This window comes from Nomascus leucogenys, chromosome 11, assembly GCF_006542625.1.
Source record: "Nomascus leucogenys isolate Asia chromosome 11, Asia_NLE_v1, whole genome shotgun sequence".
In the NCBI taxonomy this organism is placed as follows: Eukaryota; Metazoa; Chordata; class Mammalia; order Primates; family Hylobatidae; genus Nomascus; species Nomascus leucogenys.
The window spans coordinates 21426789-21445753 of NC_044391.1; the positions used below are offsets into that span (position 1 = coordinate 21426789).

General features: G+C 34.7%; 1 protein-coding gene across 4 annotated transcripts in view; it reads left to right on the forward strand.

Moving 5' to 3' along the window:
- CDK14 (cyclin dependent kinase 14) overlaps positions 1-18965 on the forward strand; it is a 600472-nt gene that overhangs the window by 303955 nt on the left and 277552 nt on the right. For all 4 annotated transcript variants that reach the window (XM_030822052.1, XM_003252399.4, XM_004089552.3 and 1 more), the window contains one exon: positions 13007-13130. In XM_030822052.1, coding sequence (XP_030677912.1) covers positions 13007-13130 — 124 coding nt within the window. The remainder of the gene's footprint in view (positions 1-13006; positions 13131-18965) is intronic.

Consider the following 18965-nt stretch of genomic DNA (forward strand, 5'->3'; position numbering starts at 1 on the left):
TGTTGAATAGAAGAAAATATTTGCAAACTCTTCATCTGATGAGGGACTAATATTTAGATTATAAAAGGAATTCAAACAACACAACAGCAAAAGAAACAAACTCGTTAAAAAGTAGGACCTGAAAAAACCTGTCTTGGAAGAAGACATACAAATGGTGCATAGGTAGTAAAACATGCTCAACATGACTAATTATCAGAGAAGTAAAAATCAAAACCACAATGAAATTCCATCTTACCCCAGTTAGAATGGCTATCATCAAAAAGACAAAACATAATGTTAGTGAAGATGTGGAGAAAAGGGAAGTCATACACTGTGGGAATATAAATTAGTACAGTTATTATGGAGAACCTATGGAGGTTTCTTAAAAAACTATAAGTTAAACTATCATATGATCCATCAGTCCTACTAATGGGTGTTTATCCAAAAGAAAGGAAATTTCTGCACCACCATGTTCATTGAAGCACTATTCACAATAGCAAAGATAGGGAATCAATCTAAGTGTCCATCAACAAATTGATAGATAAAGAAAATGCAGTACATACATACAATGGAAGATTATTCAGCCATAAAAATGAATGAAATCCTGTCATCTGCAGTAGTATGGATGGAACTGAAGGTTATTATGTTAAGTGAAATAAGCCCCTCACAGAAAGACAAATAGGGTGTATTTATATTCATATATGTGAGCTAAAAAAGTTGATCTCATGGAGGTAGAAAGTAGAATGATAGTTACCAGAGGCTGGGAAGGATTTTGGGGTGGGGGATGAAGAGAGGTTGATTAACGAGTACAGACATACTGTTCGATAGAAGGAATATGTTCTAGTGTTGACAGCACAGTAGTCTAACAATAGTTAACAACAGTACATTGCATATTTCAAAATAACTAAAAGAAAAGATTTGGAATGTTCCCAAGACGAAGAAATTATAAATATTTGAGGTCAGGGATATCCTAAATACCCATCATTATACATTGTATGATTGTATAAAAATACCCTGGGCTCCCCAAAATATGTACAAATATTATGTATCAATAAAAATATACTTTAAAAAGTATCTTTAAGTAGGAAATGTGGGCATTTGCTCAGACGCAAGGAGGAGAGGCCAAGATTTATCCCATGATCTGCAGCATCTCCTGACTCTCCCTATGTCCCTGCATTGCTTTACTCCCCAGCCCTGGGGACATGTATACTTGCCAGCAATCCTAGCCTCTTGTTCTTCCACAGCCCTGCAGCCTGCTGGCTTCCATTGCTCCTCAGTCTGCCAGCAGGGGAGCGGATGGTGACCCAGAATAAGGTGGGGGCTGTGTAGGTCAGGGAGAGGCAGGGGAGAGCTTGAGAGACAGGGCTTGGCATGGAGAGCTTCAGACAGCAAAATCATGCCTCAAGGAAAAGATTTTAAGAGTATTCTGTGAAGGATCTGATCATTCTAAGACAACAGACCTAAAGAATCCGAGAAACTCTCCAGTGAAGACCCCAGTTGACAAATGAGTAACTTGGAGGAAGCCAAGTTGCTTGCACTGATTGGATAGGGAAAGGTAGAGAAGGAAACTTTAAAAAATTATCATTAATAGTCTCAGAGAGAGAAAAGAAGATAATTCATCCATAAAACAAGAATGTCGTGTTATTTTTGAGAAGCAGAATTTAGTCAACACAAAGGAACTCTTGGAAATTAAAAATATAACAAATTAAAAACAACAATAAAATCATGGGAGATAAAATTGAAGAAATTTGCCAGAAAGTAAACCAAAAAATACAAAGATGAAAAATGGGGAAGAAAGTATCAAAAAATCAGAGGTCTAATCTGGGGGATCCCACATCTAAATAAGTGAGGAAAAAAGAAAGGAGGGAATCATTAAAGTAATAGCTATGAAACCATAATTCTTTCAAATGTATAGGATTGAGTTTTTAGATTAATGCCTAGATCATTTAAAAAAATAAACTGAAAATAATGTTCATTATTGCAAAATTTCAGAACACTGGGTTCAAAGAAAAATCGATAAAAAAGGAAACGGGTTTACTCCACGGGGTCAAGAATTACAATGGCGTCAGATTTTCAACAGTAACACTGAAAGGGGGATGGCAGTGAAACAATAGCTTGAAAATTTGGACACAGAAGTATTTTCAGCCTAGAATTCTGTGCAAACTGTCAGTGAAGTATGAAGGTAAAATTACCATTTTCAGATACACAAGGAGTTGAAAATTTTGCCTGTGTTACATTCTTTCTCAGGAAGATACTTGAGGATATATTCCACTAATACTCAAGGAATGTACCAAGGAAGAGAAGACAAAGAAACCAGGTAACAAAATCCACCACAGGAGAGAGGGGAAGGAAATTCCCAGGATAAAGAAGAAGAGAATCCTAGGATGACAATTATGCATCAGGCTGGGAAAGTAACTTGCTAAGCCAGCAGGCCAGAAGTCTCCAGGAGAGATTTCATAAAGGAGATAAAATTGTTAGTTGGAATACCAAATGTGTTTAAGTAGACTTAAAAGATGGGAAAAGAATTTGGTGTTGAATTAGTAGTGACCACAAAGAAAACTAAACAAAGGAAAACAAACTGACAAACAAAAGAACTAGATAATTACTAACACCAGGAAAAACAAATTTTTATGCAGGGGAAAGAAAGGTATTCATAGTAAACTTTATAGCTCAGCTGTAAATAACATTTACATGGTCATAATAATTTAAACATTGAATGTTGATGTAATTTAAAACAAAACAAAACAAAAAATACCTCTTTAAGTGATAATGCTGTAGCCAAGCTCATTCCAGGACCAGCGTCCTGGATCAATAGTTCATTCCAGCCCCCGACATTTCATAGAAAGTAAACATCAGGTTCACTGAGATGATGGAGTGTGTTAAAGGGCTTTTTGACTCTTTGTCCAGTGTTCTTTTCCCTGAGCTACATGATTAATACATTAAATTACTGTAATTAGCTTGATTATTTGTGACTTTTGAAACACTAAGTCACATAGGTTCATCATCATTTTCATATTGAAGATAATAGAGGTACTTTCTCCAAGGGTATGGAAAGTTAAAAAATAGATGTAGCTTGTTAAAGCCTTGTGTTTTGGCATCTGAATTGCCGTGCATGGAAGCAGACAACCCTTATTACCATGTTGGTTTCTATGGGAGGCCACTCATCTAATTATGCATTGGGTTTTCCTCACTGTTTGCTTAGAGACAAGGGTCTCCTCCAGAGTTGCTTTAGGATCTGAACTGCAGGTGAAATTATTCTCAAAAAATTCTGACTATGACATAGTGACAGATGTCTCATGGGTATTTCTGTTTGATATATAAACATTTTTTCATGTGGTGATGTTTATTGTCACTTAAATCTATGAATATAAAAATGAAGAACATACAAATAATATTTACTAAGTTAACGGCTGTTCATAATGCTATGCTAGATATTAGTTTTTTTTTTTAAGTTGATCTTCCCATCATCTTAGATTGTTGAGAAAATATAGACAAAAAACCTCAGCTGAGCTAAAATAAGACATTGTAATAGTTCTTTATAAATTTATGGAGATAGGAAAACCAGGTGAGATAAACTATTATCTTTAAAAGAGCATGTCCTTTTAGTAACACAGAAGCTCTATGTTTGCTAAACACTTCACAGATTATTAAATGTTCAGAATGTGATTAATACTTAATTTTCATTATGGTGAACAATAGGAAAACACAGTGATCAAATCATTTTGCTTCCAAATTTAGCAATTTTTATTTTTAGTTTCATCATTCTGCAGCATGACAGTATATATAAACATTTTAAACATTTATCTAGGATTCTAAAACTGTACATATTTTTCTTTGTCGATATTTTATATATAATTGTGTATTGTAAAAATGTGGATATCCTGCACTTAAGAATTATGGAGATTGTTCCTTAGTGAGACTTGGGTAGAATTTCAGGCATTACAATGGTAATGTATCCTGGAAGAATGAAGGGGAGAAAAAAAGAACAAATGGAACTACACATAGCTCCTGATTTCATAGTAACACAAGATAATTTTGTACTAATTCTCAGCAAAACATCTGTGAAAGTTTTATTTTTCTTGATGCGTATTTCTCGTAAGCACTGGAATAGACTCATTTTAAAAAGCCAGTGTTAACTAAATTTCTAGACTCACTTTGCTACTTTAATTGCCTATAAAATGTGTCTGTTATCAGTATGGCATTCTGAAATAAATATTCACTAATAACAAATGGTTTATTTCTAAGCATAGTGTCAATTTTTGACAAAGTAATTTTAGCAATTAATTAGAAGATGATTTAAAACCTGAATCAAAAGCCTGAGGACATTGGCCCTGTTATAAATATTTATGATGATTAAAGGCATTGCAACCAGTTTGTAGATGGTGATAATTGGTATGTGGGAAACTGGTTAGAATATTTTTGGAAAGGTAGTTAAATTCCCCACTCCCTTTAAAGACCATTCACTGTGAATTATATTGGGTTTGAGCTATCATAGTTGAATATAGAACTTGTATTAATTCTTGATTTTATAATTCTCAGTGGTTTACAGATTGACCATTGCATTTTCATAAATGACTATAATGGTCTAAATTTCATTCTTTATTCAGTTTTTCATGTGTTCTTTAAAAATTGATAAGCATGAGAGACTGAAAATTAAGATTCATGAAAAAAATTAATTGATGCCATCTCCAGCTGATATCCAGAAATATAGATGTTTGAATCTTATTACCGTGATGAGATTGAATCTTCCTGTGTTTTTATGTAATGTACTTCCATTTCTGTTATCATAATGACTTTTCTAGAAGGTTCCCTGCAAAAACACATTTGCCGTTTTTTTGTGAACAATTGAAAATGACCAAAGTAATTTTGAACTTCCTGCCTTATTCTCTGAAGTATCCGAAATCCTATTGGCATAAAGCTGATTCTTATTTTTCCTTTCAATAGCTATACTAATTAAAAGGATAGGAGGTTTATTATGGTTGAAAACTTGCTATTTTTCTTTAATAGACCAGAGAACAGGCAGGTGCACAACAGACAGAGTAATGCTAGGCTGAATTAAGATTGTATTATACAGATGGCACTGAGAATTGATTTCTAAATGAGACTTTCTAATGGTCAGATAGAAAACCAAGTGACATCTGATTTTCTCCATATTCTTCATTAGAGCTTCTCATTTAGCTCCTAATAATTTACTACTACACATGACTGTGAATATTATAGAGCCTTTCCTCATTCTGTATTTTAATTAAGAAATATGATTATTTCATGAGGCCATTAAAGAATATTTTAAAAATTTGACACCAAGTCTCAGTGTCTGTCCAGGCTTTTTTTGAATGTTTTCATCCTATTTTTATTATAATAAAATAATCTTCCATATCTAGAAAGTGGAGGACTAATGATAAAAGAAAATGAAATTCCACATGTCAGCTCATATTGTGTTAGACATTCAGAGGGGATCTGAGTAGTGAATTTTCTGGTTAAGATATGGGGCCTGCATTTAGTTGTTTAGAACATGTCTTTTGCATCCTCAGGATCATCTGCTGATTTGCTCGTAACAATTTGGATCCAGCACAGGAATTAAGGCCAGCTAATTAAACAGTACACTCTTTCCTAGAGATCCTTTAAAACCCAGATTGAAAAGAAATCACCCCAAAGAATGATGAAATGCAGACAATGATTGAAAGTGTTACATGATGCTTTAATTGTAAGTTACCCAACTTGGGAGTTCCCATTAAGAATAGGGGAAACACCCTTCTGGGCTTTACAGTCGTCGCCTTGCCTCTCTCCAGTTTAAGATGGATCTGCACACGACCCCTTTGTTTCTGTGTTTTCCAAGACAGACATGAGACCCCGGAGGGAAATAAGTTCAAGTAGTAGAGTATACACATATTGTCTTGGATAGGCACAGCATTCCTGTGTCCAGCCAGTACAGCTCATAGGTATTTTCTCATTCCTGTATAAATTTCTGTTACTTCAGACCCCCCTGAGAGGATGGAGAAAGAGGTTTGTTGGTCATACGCATCTAAATTCACAAGTTGTTAAATGTTACATCCTATTTGAAATTAGTTTTTCTTTAGTATAGCTTGTTTTTGTGATTTACTCCAAGGCCTTTAAGCTCAAGATCTATCACCTTTGTCAATTTTTCTATCCACATCTCTCTCTTTTTAGTTATACTAGCCTTCTCAGTTGATATTAAGATAATTCATTTTGATTTATGTCTAAGATGTTACTTTAGTCAGAAAAACCATTTAAACTCAATATTGATTCGTTTTCATTGTGTATAAAAAAGAATGGCCCTGTAGTTGGGAGAGAGTAGCATAAGTTCCCAAATGAAGTTGAGTAGGAAGGACTACTGCCTCTCCATTTCCCAATTTGGATTTTGTGCTATTTCTGTATAGTTCAGAAAAGCACTTATCAGTCAGGTCAGCCCTATAATTCTGACAGACAGAAACTTGACAATGACAGAATAAGATTATGTTATTTGAATTTCTTAGAACAGTTCTTTCAGTTTTTCTCTTGGAAAATTATGTTAGATAGCTATTAAATCCAACAGCTTGTCTTTAACAGTTTCTGCTCACCTAGGGAATATTTCTAATACTAATTTTAGGCAGATGCCCACCTTTATTAGGAAGACCCAGCCCCCCTGCAACATACTTCACGGTATATACAAAGCCCAATAACTTGGAAACCTACTTACTGTACTAGATCTTCTTTTACAGAACTTGACAAAACAAAGATCAGTCACACTAGCCTCACTTGACTCATTATAAATCTCCCAGCTCTAGATCCCATGGCTTTAAACTGCCTGCTCATTGTGGGCACCTCCATACCGGAAACACCACCTTGCTTGGTATCCACCATTGCCTTGAAGTAGAAAGAGAGTGTGGAATGGAAGGCCAACTTCCTTGGTAAGCTAAGCAGTTATTTCCCCAGCAGCTTGCCCATGAACCTGAAATTCTCATTTGTTGAGTTATTTCTCTCCAGAAAGTTCTCATCTTTAGGAAAAGCATATTAATGTTCAAAGATCTTAAAGAATGTAAATTAAATTGTTACATTATCTAGAAATGACAAAGCATGTTACTTATGTCAGAGCCTTAGGGATTGTAACTAAAAAAGCAGAAAGAAGAATGGAAGAACTCAAAACAGGGCAAAACAGTGGCAAGACAAATTCCTCCTGCTACTCAGATTTTCCAAGAACTGGATCTGTAAAATATACAGATTGCAAAAAAATACACATGAAAGGACTGATGCCTTAGCATGAATGCTTGTGTCTTATACCATCACAGTAGCACACTTAACACTGTCAAGTATGTCCAAAGTGACACATAAATTGTACTGTAATATTGAATAGCTAGGGTTTTATTTCTGTCTTTTTTTATATCTCTGTGTAACCCTCTAAATATTCTTTAAAAATTCAGTACTTTGAATTGCAGTGATGCTTTGTAAAATAAAACAATTTGGGTGTACATTGCATTACAAATTAGGATTTAATATTTGCATTAGCTGTTTTGAAACTCAACTAAATGGAATGAATCATGATGAATCATTTTATGGCTTTTAAAAATTGAAGACCTAGTATTGCAGTTAAACCATTATCTGATGCATATTACAAAATATTTTGACATTGACTGCATATAATTGGGATTTTAACTAATTATTTTTAACTTCTAGGAAGTTGGATATATGGGTAGTTTAAGGTTGTGCAGTCTATGGGTTTTTAAATGATGCATTGTTAAATATGGAACATACTACTTGAAGTATTTATTATTCATGTATAACTTTCATTTATCTACGAGTGTCATATTTTGTAGCTTTAGGTTCACATAGTATATAGCTATTTTAATTAAACAGTATGCTTGCCTTTTTGGATAGCAGCCCTCTTAATTGTAGTGTCAGAGTAAGACAAAAATGGGTTCAAATATTAGCACTCTGTCTTACTTACTATGTGTTCCTTTGGCCAATTCACTTAATTCCTCTTTTTAAAAAAAACTTTTAAGTTCAGGGATACATGTGCAGGATGTGCAGGTTTGTTACATAGGTAATGGCATGTCATGGGGGTTGGTTTTACCGATTATTTCATCACTCAGGTATTAAGCCTTGTATCCATTGGTTATTTTTCCTGATCCTCTCCCTTCCCCCACTCTCCACCCTCTGGTAGGCCACAGTGTGTGTTGTTCCCCTCTATGTGCCCATGTGTTCTCATCATTTACCTCCCAAGTATAAGTGAGAAGATGTGGTATTTGTTTTTCTCTTGCTATGTTACTTTGCTGAGGCAATTCACTTATCCGAGGCTTTCTTTTTCTGTGAAATAGAGATAGTAATATATACCTGTTAGAGGTGTTGTGAGGGTTAAATTATCGAATGTATGTAATACACTTAGCAAAATGTCTATTGTAGTAAGCACTCAATAAATGGTAGTGATTCAACTCCAGTTGTTTAATTTATAACATCCCTTCCATTTCTGTTATTCATAAAATAACGGAATGATCTAATTTAACAATGTGAAATGGTTAACAAAGATATCTAAGACTCAACCAACCACTCAACCAACCATATTTAAGATGAGAAACCTGAGTTATAGAGTGTCAAACATGACAAAAGAGTAGCATAATTATCTTCGTAAGACATTACTGCTGTGTTCTAAATGGTAGGACCCATTGCTAATGACTCCTATTAGTAGATTTCTTAATCTTCTGTAAGCCCTGAGAGACCCTGCACATTCCTTAAAAGAAGTTGACACAAGCCCTGAAAAATCTACAAGATATTCACCACGCTTCATCTCAGATTAAATTGATCCGCATATATTAAATAATCTGTGTATTTCTGACTATTCACGGAGCGTGACACCTCTAGACGCTGAGAAAAAGAGCATCCGACCTCACCTATTTAGACTTCGGTGAGAGGGATTGGTTATAATGCTTCTTTCTTACTGCAAGTGTCAGTAGTTCTGAGCAATAAACATAACATTGAATCCAATAGTGTGTGCTTTATATCAACTTACTTTAAAAGTTGTGATAAAATACCATTAATTAATTTATTTATTTATTTTACCTACTTAAATTGTGATGAGTTTCAGAAGGGAATAGAGGAAGCGTTGAGGGATACTCCCAAGAAGTATATGCCATGGCACTGAGAATATGCTGCTTCCTGCTGGGGATGCCAAGACAACTGGCTAAAGATAGATTGGCTGCTGGCAAAAGTGTCCCTGTTCATCATTTCATTACTATTTAAGACATTTTCTCATTGGATTTTTATTACAGAAAATGAACATATTCAAACTGGAATATAAATCTTCAGTGATCCTACTGATGGATTTGGGATGAATCTCCTTTTATAAAGATGGAATAGAATATCTTGAAATGGCAAAATATTCTTAGGAAGATCTTATGGCTACTATAGTAGAAAGATAAAGAGTTTCAAATATATTAATTCATCTAGTTCAGCACATGAAGTTGTCTTCTCTCATGTTATCTATTTCTAAGATTTTGAATGTCAAAAACAGAAATTCAAGAATCGTGCTCATTATACTATATGCTAATTGAGGCTTTTACAAACTTTGATTCACTTAATAATACAAGCACTTTGATTGTATTGGGTGTATAACTATTCATCCATGCATTTATTCAGCATCAACCTTATTGAAGATAATGAGGTGTGGTGGAAAATTCACAAGAGCTTTGTGATGGTTGGATGACTATGTTTCTTATGTCTTTAGAGCTTTAGTTTTCTCATTTGTTTAAACAAAAGGAAAAATACAGGATGGTAGATGGAAAGGATTAAGTAATTTGTTGGGGGTTTTTTGTTTTGTTTTGTTTATTCATTTGTTTGTTTTTGAGGCAGAGTCTCACTGGGTCGCTCAGACTGGAATGCAGTGGTGCGATCTCCGTTCACTGCAATCTCCACCTCTCGGGCTCAAGCGATCTTCCCACCGCAGCCTCCCAAGTAGCTAGGACTACAGGCACACACCACCATGCCTGGCTAATTTTTTGTATTTTTTTTAGTAGAGATATAGTATTTGTCATGTTTGGGGCTTAATTTGTCATGTATACACTTAGAATTTGAGTGTATAGTGGCATTTTTTTCTCTAGTACTGCTTTTTAAATCTCCTTTAATATGGCATCGTATTTGAATAGCTTCTACATTAGCATGAGGATTATATATTTTCACTAATTAGTAAAGGTATTAAGAAATAGTTCTTTGGAACTGCTTGATTTACCTACGTCTGCCCTTAGCTTCTCGAGAATTCCATTCCAAGGCGCCTGTTATTTGTTTTTATCTGCTGCCATCCAGATGTCTCTAAATTCAGGTCAGTGCTCACATTACTGGTGTAGGAGTGCCACCTATTACCCCAGTATATAAAGATAGTTAAAGCAGACAGCTTAGATAAGTATCATACTGTGATAGACATATGCAGAGGCTGCCCTGGGAGCACGGAGAAGGAGCACCTCACACAGACCTGAAGGGGTACAAGGGCTTGCAGGGGTGGTCAGGGAAGGCTCTAGGGAGAAGCAGTTCCTGAGGACAGACCTAGGAATGCATGGAAAATAGCAGGCAAAGGGAAGAGAGGGCTTTTCTGGCCGAGGAGAGGCAAGGATAATAGCTCACGCCTGTAATCCCAGCACTTTGGGAGGCTGAGGCGGGCAGATCATGAGGTCAGGAGATCAAGACCATCCTGGCTAACATGGTGAAACCCCGTCTCTACTAAAAATAATACAAAAAATTAGCTGGGCATGGTGACGGGAGCCTGTAGTCCCTGCTACTCAGGAGGCTGAGCTAGGAGAATGGCATGAACTCGGGAGGCGGAGGTTGCAGTGAGCTGAGGTCGCGCCACTGCACTCCAAAAAGTACAGGGTTGGAGAACAGCATGATGAGTGTTGAGGTGGGCAAGGTTTCTTGGAGCCGGGGAATATAGAGTAACAATGCCTGAGCCCGCATCCCCCCAAAAATAATGCCTGAGCCCCTCCGTTGGAATCAGTTCTCAGCTCAGTGGCCTTGGAGGCCATGTTATTAGATGCCCAAATTTTTATTCTGTTCATTGGAGGAAGCAGTTCTCTAGCAATACTTTGTCTACTGATGTTGATTTCTGGCCAAGATGATGAGTGAGATGGTGAGATGGTTAAGAGCATAGAATTTGGAATCAGACTCTCTGGGTTTGAGTCCTGGCTCTGCCACTAATTGCTGTATGATCTTGAGAAACCGCACTCAGTTTCCTCATTACTAATATGGAGGTTAATAGTAGTACCTACTTCATTAAAATTGTTAGAACGTCAAATGAAATAATATTCTATAAACTGCATAGAATAGCAGTTGGCACGTAGTGTTATGTATTCATTAAATTAAAATGCATTGCCATGGTTAAACAGTTACATTCTGATAAGACTCTGCTAGATTCCAAAGATCAGGTAGCATTTTGCAGAATGGCAAACTGTTTCCTTTCAAAATCAACTTATTTTTAAAATTAAGTTTGTTATGTGGTTTGCTTTCGTGTTTTTATTTTGGTTTTTTAAAAGGCTTTGATAACACAAAGTGGCTTTATTTTTCCCTCTTCTAAACTAAAGGAGTATGAATTTTCTTAGAAGTTGTAAGCTTTAGGCTTCAGGATGCAGGGAGTATTGGAAGTGAAGAATGAGGCTGGCAGCTGCTAGTGATGGTGTGAACTCAAATCTTTCTGTTTGTTGTACAAGAAGGGTTGAGAGGACAAATCCAGAGAGATGTTTGCATCCCGAGATTCTTGAGTTAGTCTTTTAATCTTGACCAGCACAGATCAGACTTCTACTTTCTGCTGCTTAGACTCTGGAAATAATCATCTCAAGCCTTTACTGCCCCGTACATATTGCCACATACAAAGATTTCGAGATTAATTAACTTTACTGTTATTTCAAGTTATCCCCTGTAATGAAATTCACTTGGCTTTCAAAGCCCCTGCTTAGTCAGAACGTTCCAGAAATGCCACCTTCCATGGCCCTCAGGAAGTTGCCAATCTTTTCGATTCCAGTATTTCAGAATCTTTCTATCATTCGTCTTTTACAACTCATTAAAATTGCCCTGAAACTGCCTTTGGTTACTAACTGGTTATATAGACTAGAATATTGGTGGCACTTAAAAGTAAGAACCTTTGTTTTTGTTTTAGGAGATTGATTTAAAAAATGTCAATTAGGATTATTTTGGCAAGTAAATTGTTTAAAAATATTCTCTTTTTCATAAGAAGAATATTGGGAAGCCTAGTGAATCACACTTTTTTGTTATCAAAATAGAAACATTTGGTATGATCCAATATGAAACTGCACAGAAAAGGTTATTAATCACTTCTGAAATTATTTCTTGCAAAAGTATTACTCTCGAGTTCTTGACTTCCCTGTTTTCTGTGTTTCCTTTCCCTTTAGGATAGGTTTGCTCTGAAATTAGTGAAGGTGGTACATGTCTGTCTTTAAGCAGCAGCCTAATCTCTGTGACCATATGTGCAAAAGCAGTATAATTATAATGCAGTATTAATTAGACAATATGATTGTTTTTGTTTTAATTATTTCAAATCATCTTATCTTTCCATTCGTTAAAGCATGTTAATGGATAAATTTATGGGTACCATGTTCATGTTGTTTCTATGGAATTAAATATGTACATATTGATATAAACTTGGTAAACAGTTCTTTTTTTAATCTCTGTAATATTATGGATAGATTTCCTCTCCTTTCAAACTTCGTTTTAGTCCTGAAGACTAAATCAGTTATAAAAAAATCGATTATTTACATTTTGCTTAAAGAACACTAATTGGAGTACAGATCTCTCTGGCTGAGGAAGTATCACTCTGGGGTTGATATAATAGGTTGTTAGAAATTCCTAGATTTACTTCTAAATGAATTAGGAATTTACATACTAAAATCTCACATTCTGTTGAAATAATTTGGTAGAAAATTTGGTGATGGTTACCCATTTTCACTAAATATTAATACAAGTATTTAGCAGACTGTCTGTAGAAACTGGCATTTATCTGTGTTCTGATTTTAACCTTTGTCTCCTTATTTTTCAGTTGTTTTTATTTCAGTTGCTGCGAGGGCTGTCTTACATCCACCAGCGTTATATTTTGCACAGAGACCTGAAACCACAGAACCTTCTGATCAGTGACACGGGGGAGTTAAAGCTGGCAGATTTCGGTAGGAAAGCAGTTAATTACCAGTCTATTTTGTCACACTGTGAGAATGCCAGGCAGATGGTGGCACTGCATTTGTTTAGGTGCACTTCTTCTGTCATCATAGATCATGGTAATTTTTTTTTCTGGAATAAAGGGTTTTTTTCTTTTTTTTAAATGATAGCATAAAATATAATGCTTTGTGGAGTTTTATAAAATTCAGACTGCTTGTTAGAGTCTTTAATAATAAACATAAATCAGATCTTGTTAATATATATTTCCAAAGGAAAAGTCGGTAAAATTTTGAACATAAAATATATGCTTCAGTGAAAATCTATTTTTTGAAACTTTTATTATGAAAATGTCAAATATACTCAAAAGTAAAAAAAAATATAATGAACTTCAATTACTCATCACCCAGCTTCAACAATTACTAATATTTTGCCAAACTTGGAGAAACCTAAATTTAAATCTGTGGACCTTTTCAGAGGGTTGCAGGATATATACAATAATGTACATTGCCCTGAGGCTTTAATAACTAGAAATCTAGATATAGTGTTAACCTTCCCAGAATTGACTGTTGTTTCAAGTATTTTCAATATCAGTGCAAAAATAGATACTTATTACTATTTAAAAGTTGAGGTTCTGGAGTGAGCATTATAAGTCATTCCTTCCTTAGAAGTCTTGAGATTGTCTTCTTCCAGCATAGAAGCTTTCCTCCAAACACCATGTTTGAGCATCCAAAGGGAAGCAAAACCATTGCATGCTCCTTGCTAGCTCCCCTTCTCTTGATCAAGTCTGACGTTTCTGCATTGCCCAGGCTGTCTGTCACACTAGAGATTGTGTTGAGTTGATTCTGAGCACCACAGGATGCATGATGGCAGCATAACATGTTGACATTGCATTGCCTCAATTATTTTTGAATACATATTCTGATTAGAAATTTGTTCCATTAAGAATGGAATGAAAATATTACCCTTGGGACATAAAGATGCCTGAGGTTGAGATGGGCTTTTGCTGAAATATGATTATCTTTTCCCTCTCCACCCCCCATTAAATAAAAGAAGGCAGGAAATGTTTATTTCTTATTTCAAGGTTAGTAGACTGTTGAATACCTTTGGAATGAATCTACTTTGTTGGGTTTTATAAATTCTTTAATTCGAAAAATGAAATAAAACAAAAGTTAGTATGACTAGTTGAGTAGTGATATAGGTTATAAAACTTTGTCATTTCCTACTTTGATAAAAATGATGAAATTCTGTGCACATTAGTTTGTGTGTATCATTTATTGCCAGATTTTAACATTAGAATTACACTAGGTGGCTGGGTATAAAATCTTTTTATAATAGGGTAGAAAGTAATGGGAGAGTAGTGGGTGGAGGAGAGAAGGTTTGCAGTTTCTCAAATTCAAGATTATTGGCTTTACTGTGAAAATATTTTGTAGTTGGTCAGTGTCAGGAAATGAAAAAGGATTTATAATGATTTTCTTATGGTGTGTTAATATACTGTAAGATATATGTTGAAATACATTATTGAGCATTAATTGTATGAACATGCACTTGTTGTATATTTATAAAAAGCATTTTTATAAATTTTGTCTGTATAACCAAGGATACAATAGGATTGTATGTTTGTGCTTACTAGCGATTCTTTTTAAATTTTATGCTGATGTTTTCATTGTAGTAGGTAAGTTTATCTTAAAAGATTCTTATGGATCTTTACTTTTAAACTGACATTTTGAAATATCAGGTTCAAAAACAAATTGAAATATAATTTTTTAAAATTTAGATGATTTTTTTAGAAAATTAGAAAATTTACAAAGTATAAACAACTCAGAGATGACAAATGATACATTTTTCTCGTTTATTTTCCCAGTAGCTTTCTCCTGTTCCTTTCTCTTATTTCTTGCTTCACTTGCATATCACATAGCCTCAAAAATAGAAATATACTATTTTGTAAGCATTTTTCAAATAATATGTCATGAACATTTTCTTATGTTATTAAGATTGACAAAATCATTTGTAACAGCTTAGATTTTTTCCGTTAATGGCCAAACCTAGTCTCTATTCAGTCCCTTATTAATGAGCATTTTAGCTCTTTCTAATTTTTCACTATTATGCTCAGTCCTGTACTGAACATCCTTGTAGAGATAGCTATTGATACAGCAATTGCAGTGTTGAGTGTTTTAAAGCATTTGATTCTTATGACCAGACTGCTGTGCAGAAGGATCGTGCCCATGCACTTCTCCTCAGAGGCATGGACTGAATCGTCCAGCTTGGAACATGCAGTTGGCATGTATCCTGTGCACAGAGTGTAGTAAGCAAGATTCATTCACCAACTGACAAGTTCCCCCAATTAACTGTGTGATTTTTTTTGTCTTTTAATTTAAGACATGCAATTAACTGTGATTTACTGTGTTTGGGCATGTTTGTGTGTCTGAGATGAAGGAAACACACCGAAAACTGTAGAGAAGTTAGACAGTCAGAATAGGATGGTTCCAGGCAGCAAAACAATTAAAAACACAAGGTCTTAGTTCAGTATTTGATGTGTGAAGAGCTTTAAAAATGGTTTCTTTGTCTTACCTTTTTTCCTTGTGTGAACAAAACCATAAGATTTTGAATAAAAGAGACAAATACAAAGCATGATTGTAGTTCTCATATTGTAAATGATACTACTTTTATTAGAAAAATATATGAGGGAAAAGACTAAAATTTATTGAGTTTATTCTATGTGCTAGACACTTAGAAATTCTTGCTTCATTGTCTCTTCAAGCTAGGAATGTATACTAACCTGTACTTTTGAGAGAGATGAGATTCAGAGAGGGTTAGAATCTTGCCCAGGCTTGGACATACAGGTTGCTGGTTGCAAAGCTAGAATTCAGATGCTTGATTCATATCCTTCAATCTCAGGTGGCCCAGGGCCTTTATATTTATTTATACATATAGATATTTTCTCTTACAGTGCTGCCTAAGCTAGGAAATTATTGATTGTTTTTGTATGCTGTTTTCTATATATGACAAATATGACACCCATGCTATGTAAATAGATTACACTGGTACAAAAATATGCATCACATAATTTAAAGAACACTTTGTCATTTGACTAATTCAGTAGTAATGAGTGAGTTCAACCTTAGTAGACTTTACCTGCTGGATGAGGTAAACCAGATGATAGTGAATTTGGAGACCCTTCAGCTTTAAACAGCATACAGCTCTGAATTCCAGGTGGTCAAAATGCGGTAACTATTTTTTTTTCTTGTAAGCAAAGTCGTATTTAAACCCTTACTTGAGCCTTATTTTCTATATGCATTTTGAATAAGTAAATTACACATGATTTAGAATCACTATGGCTTTCCTAATGCAGAGGTTTGCTCTGCCTGGATATAATAAAATGATAAAATTATATGGAGGCATTCAGACTCATTTCCTAAAAGATGGTTCATCTTTACATAATTTACCAGAAAAGATTTCAAATCCCTTATATAGCCTGTGTCTTCACCACCTTGTTGCTCCTTGTATACTGTGGTGCAGCCAAACCCCAAACTTCTTTCCACTAGAGGCTTTCAGTTTGCCTTTCCTTTTGCTTGGGATGCTCATCCTTCTGCCTCTCATGCGGCTGCCTTTTTCTCACCATAGAGGTTATAGTTCATGTCACCTCTTCAAAGGGGCCCCCTTTCTGAAAATAGAATCTTTCCCATTATTATCTTCTAGTCTAATTTCTTCAGTAACACTTCTACGGCTCTGACATTATTTTTTTCATTTGTTTATCTATTTAGTTTTTGCTTAAACTGCTTGATTGGAAGTTCCGTGAAGGCGGGAACTTGACCTGTTTTGCTCACTGTTGTTTGCACTATCTCTAGAACCATGCTTAGCACATAGATGTTCAGTAAATATTGATTGAATGAATAAAAAATATACATGACTAAATGGAGTATTAGTCTAAAGACCAAGACCCACCTGAATTTACTAATTTCTGTCTGATTAGTTTTGGCAAACTTAACAGTTTGTAAAATAATTTTCTTTTCCTCAGTGCTGTCCTGGCCATGCATGATGAAGAGTGTAGATGGAATTAGATGGCTTTAGATAGTGTTAAAGCTTCAGAATTGCTCTGAGGCTCTTACACATAGACCCAACACACTCACTTGGTATTTACTATGTAATATCAGGCTGCCAAAATAAACACCACTCAGTGAATGTAAACATATATAAGATGCATAGGATTTGAAGTTTCTACTCTGTAACCTCTAAATGATTGTCTAAATGTACTGCTCTTGAGAGCAAAGTGTGTTAACATTGAGTTAAGAGAACTTAGCTCTTTCCCTAACTAGCTTGTGACTTTCAAGCCTTCATTTATCCCCCTCTGAGCCTTATACTTCTTGACTGAAAAACAAGAGCTTGAACATGTACTTTCTAAGGTCGTTTTAGGGCTGGCTTTTTATGTTGTACATTTCTGAAATTGTTAACTTATTTTCTAATGACCAGATATTTGCTGGTGGGTAAAAAAAAATTTGTCCATTAAACCTGGGATCAATGCTATAACATCCCTCCCTAGAATCTAATTTTTGATTCCATCTTTTGGAAATTTAAATAGATGAGAACCTTGCTTTTATAATAAGCATTGAGAGCACATTAAAGGAAAATTATTGAAGCAAGACAAATAAATGCATAAATAAATTTACCGAGAAATTAAGGTCATTTGCAGTATAATAGTATGAAAACTTAAAGGTATTTTTCCATATAAACGAGATTGAAGCAAAATGGATGTGTCTGTAGAATTTCTGCAAGATGATATTGGTGTCTTCCATATTTCTCAGCCATTCTTTCACTATTTTCAAGGGTTATGGTCTAACTATACCAAAAGACAATGAGATTAAAGTTGCCCCTGAGAATGACAGACAGCGAGAATTCTATAATATAAGCATTTAAGGACTTAGCTTATTTTATTGACTGTCCTGGTGGAGAAACAAAGTTAAAAATCTCTGTGGTTATAATAGAATAAAATCACATTGGTTTCTTTCCCATCAGAGGTCTAAAATTTTACCTTCCTAATGTTGATAGTTTCCTCTTCCAGGCTGGTCCTTGTCTAAATTTGAGAGAGGAAATCATTGTAAATCATGTTTTAGATTAATTTGAAAAACAGACCAGAAATGTGACTCTGTAGAGGACATGGTAAGTTCATGGCTTGTCATATGCTTCTCCGAATTCACATAGGAATAGTAGTAAACAGAAAGAAATCACCTTCTTTCAGATGCAGAGTAGTATGTCAGTTCGATAAATATAGTCTCTGGATAAAAGCCTGTTAGTCCTGAAGGTACAGACCTTTACCTGTGTTTTAAATCATTTACGCACAGAATTCACCATTGAAGTTATAGTCATAAATTTAAGGTTAGATATAACTTAGCTCATTTGTTGTGGCCTGCAGAATTCCATTTTACTGTATCTTTCTTTTAGAATATATTTTTAATAGCAAAACAACTTTATTACCCAATGAAGCATCAATCTAATTCTAAAAGATCCTTTCAACATCTTAACACCTCAACAGTTTTAAGGCAGAGTTTAGGCAGTTGCTTTCATGTAGATGTGAAAGCAAAGAATGTATTTAGAATAATTGATAATATATGAACCAAAGAAAGGGTTTTTTTTTTTCCTCTCTAATTTCTCTAGGGAATGTCATTAAAACTTTGAATGCAAGTATACATATTTTAAAATCTATTGAACAGAATATTAAAATTACATGTTAGGTATAATTTTTATTTGACATGTGAACTAGACAAAGTTATTTCCCTTTGACACATTACTTTAAAGACATAGTGACTCTTTTGAAAAGGAATGTTGATACTTAAAATTGTCTTTTCCCTATC